Below are 5,173 nucleotides of genomic sequence, written 5' to 3' on the forward strand. Positions count from 1 at the left end.
GAGTGAGCGTGTGTGAGTGTGTGAGAGTGAGAGAGTGTGTGAGTGTGTGAGTGTGTGAGAGTGTGTGTGTGAGTGTGTGTGTGTGTGTGCGTGCGTGAGTGTGTGTGTGCGTGCATTTACTAATCTCAGAATATGATGCAAACCTGCAATATGTTAAATAACACAAATATCCTTTATGTATTTAATCACATTTTATTTACCACTATCTTTGCTGCTGCCCTTCAGTGATCCAATTCAACCATACTAACAAGCAAAAATGACTTTAGATAAATATAATATTTGTGTTTGTTTTCAGTGTTGAACTGAAAGCTGAAGGTTAGTTTGAGCGGCGCAGTACAGTAATCTGCATGTCCTTCAGCCTGAGGCTCATTTCATCTTTGCTGTGAAAGGGCTTTACATTTGCCAAAAATAGAACTTTTTATATTCAAAACAAACAAACAAGCCCAGCCCAGATGAGAAAAAGTAACGCATTACTTTACATAAAAAGTAACTAGGTAATGCAATTAGTTACTTTTTTAGGGAGTAACGTAATATTATAACGCATTACTTTTAAAAGTAACTCTTTCCATCACTGTATAGTCTAGACTACTAACCACTACTAATCAGTTAGTTTGATACTATTATAGTTTTTATTAATATTTTGATTCAGTTTTTAATTTGTTTTCGTTTGATTTCATGTGTTTTTGTCATTTTTAATAGTTTTTGTTTTCATCTAGCTGAAATAACATTTTTTTATATTTTATTTCAGTTTATTATATTTCAAGTAATATTATTTTTTAGGGTTTTAATTTGAGTTTTAGTTAATGTAATAACTCTGCTAATCAGCCCGTGTGCTGCTGCTTGACTGGATTCACTCGGGGTCTTCATGAGTAATCATTTCTGTCCTGATGAGTCTCTTTACTGATGTTTTCTCTCCATTTCTCTTCTAACCTGCTGCTTTAAAACATCTATTTGATCTCACGCAGGATTTGGGCCTTTATGATATATTATTTAACACAACTGAAGGAGGACTGACTGAAGATTTAATCTTATTAAAGTGAATCTTCTGGAAGCGATATAAATCTCTAACAGCATTTATGAGAGTTATTTCTGTTTGTTTGTATTCCTGTGGTTCTCGTGTGTGCATCTATAACAATAGCATGATTAAAGATGAAGCCGAGTAACTCGCGATCAGAGTTAGGCAATCTTCAATTATGTTGATAAATTTCGCAAAACGAAGCTTCCCATACCGGGAGTCGAACCCGGGCCGCCTGGGGGAAAACCAGGAATCCTAACCGCTAGACCATATGGGAGCGCTGCTGAACGAGCGGCCTGATGGGGTCTTATAGTGACTGTACATCAGCGACCTGACCGTGTGAGTGCGAGACATCATTCTATAGTGTTAATGTTGTCTAGAATTATTGAGCTATCGTTCACTACTGTATTTTTCAGTCTTGTTTTAGTTGAGCATTTCAGATCCTGCATCGAGGTTTGTCGCGCCGTGCGTGACGTCACCTCGCAGTGAGCACTCATCAGTGAGCACTCATCAGTGAGCACCCAGGAACGGAAAACATTTAGGTACATTTAAGGGATTTGAAGATTTCATCCTTCAGCATGTAAGTAATCACGAGCATTTTAATCAGAACTCGTGCATTCGAGCTGTAATTCACAGTGTACATGTAATAGAGTCTCTGTGTGTGTGTGTGTGTGTGTGTGTGTGTGTGTGTGTGTGTGTGTGTGTGTGTGTGAGTGATCAAGGGCTGATTACTGGAAATCACAGCCGAGGAAGTTCTGTCAGTACTGCAAATGCTGGATCGCGGATAATAAGCCCGTGAGCGAGTGCAGACACGCATTGCAGCGCTTCGTGTGTTTTATGTTCATAAACAGAGTTTTTCTCCTGCTTTTCTCGCAGAGCATCGAGTTCCACGAGAGAGGGAAGAATCACAAAGAAAATGTCGCGGCCAAAATTTCAGAGGTAAAGCAAGAAGATCTGCTGTGATCAGAATACAGCACTAGTGTAGTGCACACTGCATGCTGCATACTACACAGTGCGCACTGCAGTCTAGCAGATGTTGTGTGACTCTTAAATAACACAGTGTCTGTTCTCTCTGTTGTGTTACTGTACTCACTGTGCACTTTTATGCGTGAAATACAATGATGATCCTCTACATTTGGCAAAATGTGCAGCACTGCCATCCCATAATGCAGTGCACTAGACCTTCTGCTTCCAATGGGAATTAATTTTGTTTAAAGTCACCAGAATTGACTATTCTTATTTTTTATGGAGTATTTATTATGTTTCTGATGTTTTATATCTTTAATGCCAAAATATGAAACCTAACAAGAGAATCTGTATTAATGATTCATCTGTGCACATCATTATTTTGTAAAAATGCATCTGCTTTTGTAATGAATAAAGAAGTTGCTTCACTGATAGACGTCACAAGAAAATCGCAGTCTCAGTTTCATGGTGACTTTAATCAGCCTGACAGTTTAAAAAATAACTTTATTTGTAGAATAATAACTGGATTCCACTCACACGCAATATGATGAGTTCATGTGACAATAAAGCAGCAACATGTATTTCACATTATTGGGCGTGCATTGCATCCTGAACAGAGCCAGTGTCACATGACCTCATTATGTTTCATTTCATAAGTCATCATCTCAGAGATATCATTGTTTTGCATTTTTGATTTCAATTTTATGCAAAAAGCCTTTTTCGCCATTTCAAGACAGACAGATTTGAGCTCCTGCTCATTCATTCACTCTACAGTGCTGTGCATTATGGGATGCGGTGTCTGTGTGTTGTCAGATGCAGTGGGTGTGATCTGAAGTAAACTGCATGTTGGCTGCTGCTGCTGTCATAGAGCTGCGTGTGTGTGTGAAGATAAGAGTGAGATGCTCTCTGATTGGCCGGCAGTGCTCATGTGACCCCGTCAATGTTCATGACAGATTAAGAAGAAAAGTGTGGCGAAGGCCAAGCAGGAGCAGAAGATGTCGAAGGAGTTCGCAGCGATGGAGGAAGCGGCTCTGAAGGCGTATGAGGAGGATCTGAAGAGACTCACAGCTCAGTCGTCAGGTCTGTGTGAGTGTGTGTGTAGGCGTGTGAGTAGGTGTGTGAATGAGTGTGTGTGTGTGTGTGAGCGTGTGTGTGTGTGTGTGTGTGTGAGCGTGAGCGTGTGAGTGAGAGTAGGCGTGTGTGTAGGTGTGTGAGTGTGTGTGTGTGTGTAGGTGTGTGAGAGTGTGTGTAGGCGTGTGAGTAGGTGTGTGAGTGAGTGTGTGTGAGATCAAGCTGCTCCTCACAGTCCTCATGTCTCTACAGGTGAGAGTGTGGCTCTGTCAGAAGCTCCTGTTAAAAAGCAGAAAAAACCCAAGAAACTCAAAGCGAGCATCCCGTCTGAGAGCAGTGGCGGCGGCCGGCCGGACGTCTGGCTGAGAGAAACCACAAACAACGGCCTGCTGTATTACTACAACACTGTCACTGGAGGTGAGCAGATGTTTGAGACGCACGCACACGCGTGTCCATCTGAGTCCATCATCACTGACTGTGTTTGATCTCAGAGTCTCAGTGGGAGAAACCAGACGGGTTTGTGGACGAGAGCTCGTCATCAGCCGCAGGACAAACTCAGGTAAAACCGTCTGTCTGTGAGTCTGAGGTTCACATGTTCAGATCTAATGTCATGTTTATGTGTGACAGGATCCATCAGGCGGTGCGTGGATGGAGGCCGTGAGTCCTGATGGATACATGTACTACTACAACACTGAGAGGGGCGGTGAGAAAACATCTGAACATCTGAACACATTCAGCTTCACATCATAGTATGCATTAGACAATATAACCCTGTAAACTGTAAATGATCAAACTCTGCTGTTAAACCTGTTTCACACTCAATCTCCTCCATGCATTCTGTCGTCTGATTGATAGTTTAGAGTGTTTTATCCAGTCAAAGCTCTTTTAGTGTAACTGTAGAAACGTCCAGCTTCAGCTGGAGCTTCTCGTGTCAAATCTGGACTGGTTTTGATCAAGTAAAGGTCAGAATAACTGCAGCAATATCTCCAGATGAACACTTACTGCACTGAAGCAGCTCAGCTTTACTTGATTCTCCATCAATCATGTTTTAGAGTCTCAAATCTGATCCTCAGGATGTTTTGAGGAGCGTTTATTTCTTCATCTTTTAATCAGCACTGCATTATATGTTTGGATCATTTCAATCTCATCTTACTGAGACATGTTACTGGAGATATAGAGCGATGTTTATAGCATTTTATGTCAGTATCTACTGTACTGTAAGAAAGATCTCACTGATTTACATCACAAACATATAAATAGCAGCAGCTGAGGGAATTACATGTAAGAGAAATTACATATTTTTGCTCAGTTTGAGTCTCTGAATGAAATTGATCTGTTTTTTCCTCCATATTCTCACTATATGAGCCTGATGGATCAAGCATGATACATAAAATAAAAAACTTTTATTTGTAAGTGTTCAATATTCTGTTCCATCTCCAAACCTTTACATTTTCCTGACTATTATTTCATATGTCAGGCTTTACTTTCCTAAGCGGTTTGTCTCATCCTGAGCAGAGTCCAGCTGGGAGAAACCAGATGATTTCAGTGCAGAGGATGTTGCTCCTCCTGGTGTTGAATCTGAAGAAGATTTGCCTTCTCCTCAGCCTGAGTCTGTGTCTGGAGCTGAAGACGCATCTGACCCTCCTAAAGACACTCCAGAACCAGACAAAACCAAACAAACCAGCCTCTTGAAGATCAGTTTCAGGGTGAGACGCTGTCGGGCACATTCACACTCACCGTATGACATCATGAACACTCACTGTATGACATCATGAACACTGTGTGACATCATAAACACTCACCGTATGACATCATGAACACTCACCGTATGACATCATGAACACTCACTGTATGACATCATGAACACTCACTGTATGACATCATGAACACTCACTGTATGACATCATGAACACTCACTGTATGACATCATGAACACTCACTGTATGACATCATGAACACTCACTGTATGACATCATGAACACTCACTGTATGACATCATGAACACTCACTGTATGACATCATGAACACTCACTGTATGACATCATGAACACTCACTGTATGACATCATGAACACTCACTGTATGACATCATGAACACTCACCGTATGACATCATGAACACT

The 5,173-nt window shown here is 41.1% G+C and overlaps 2 protein-coding genes and 1 non-coding gene across 4 annotated transcripts in view; 2 read left to right on the top strand and 1 right to left on the bottom strand.

The window, feature by feature from the left end:
• Positions 1 to 5,173, top strand: part of LOC107556742 (F-box/LRR-repeat protein 3-like) — a 33,687-nt gene that overhangs the window by 12,287 nt on the left and 16,227 nt on the right. The window lies entirely within an intron of this gene.
• Positions 1,062 to 5,173, top strand: part of wbp4 (WW domain binding protein 4) — a 6,748-nt gene continuing 2,636 nt past the window's right edge. Inside the window, exons 1-8 of one of the 2 annotated variants that reach the window (XM_016239936.1) lie at positions 1,062 to 1,595; positions 1,738 to 1,810; positions 1,892 to 1,954; positions 2,935 to 3,061; positions 3,305 to 3,469; positions 3,544 to 3,611; positions 3,680 to 3,755; positions 4,568 to 4,758. In XM_016239936.1, the coding sequence (XP_016095422.1) occupies positions 1,594 to 1,595; positions 1,738 to 1,810; positions 1,892 to 1,954; positions 2,935 to 3,061; positions 3,305 to 3,469; positions 3,544 to 3,611; positions 3,680 to 3,755; positions 4,568 to 4,758 (765 nt within the window). In that variant the 5' untranslated portion in view covers positions 1,062 to 1,593. The remainder of the gene's footprint in view (positions 1,596 to 1,737; positions 1,811 to 1,891; positions 1,955 to 2,934; positions 3,062 to 3,304; positions 3,470 to 3,543; positions 3,612 to 3,679; positions 3,756 to 4,567; positions 4,759 to 5,173) is intronic. The other variant, XM_016239937.1, reaches the window with a different exon arrangement.
• On the bottom strand, positions 1,221 to 1,292 carry trnae-uuc (transfer RNA glutamic acid (anticodon UUC)). The gene has a single exon. It is a non-coding gene; the product is annotated as a tRNA-Glu (tRNA).

Source organism: Sinocyclocheilus grahami, unplaced genomic scaffold (assembly GCF_001515645.1).
Source record: "Sinocyclocheilus grahami isolate Dianchi unplaced genomic scaffold, SAMN03320097.WGS_v1.1 scaffold577.1, whole genome shotgun sequence".
Taxonomy (NCBI): domain Eukaryota; kingdom Metazoa; phylum Chordata; class Actinopteri; order Cypriniformes; family Cyprinidae; genus Sinocyclocheilus; species Sinocyclocheilus grahami.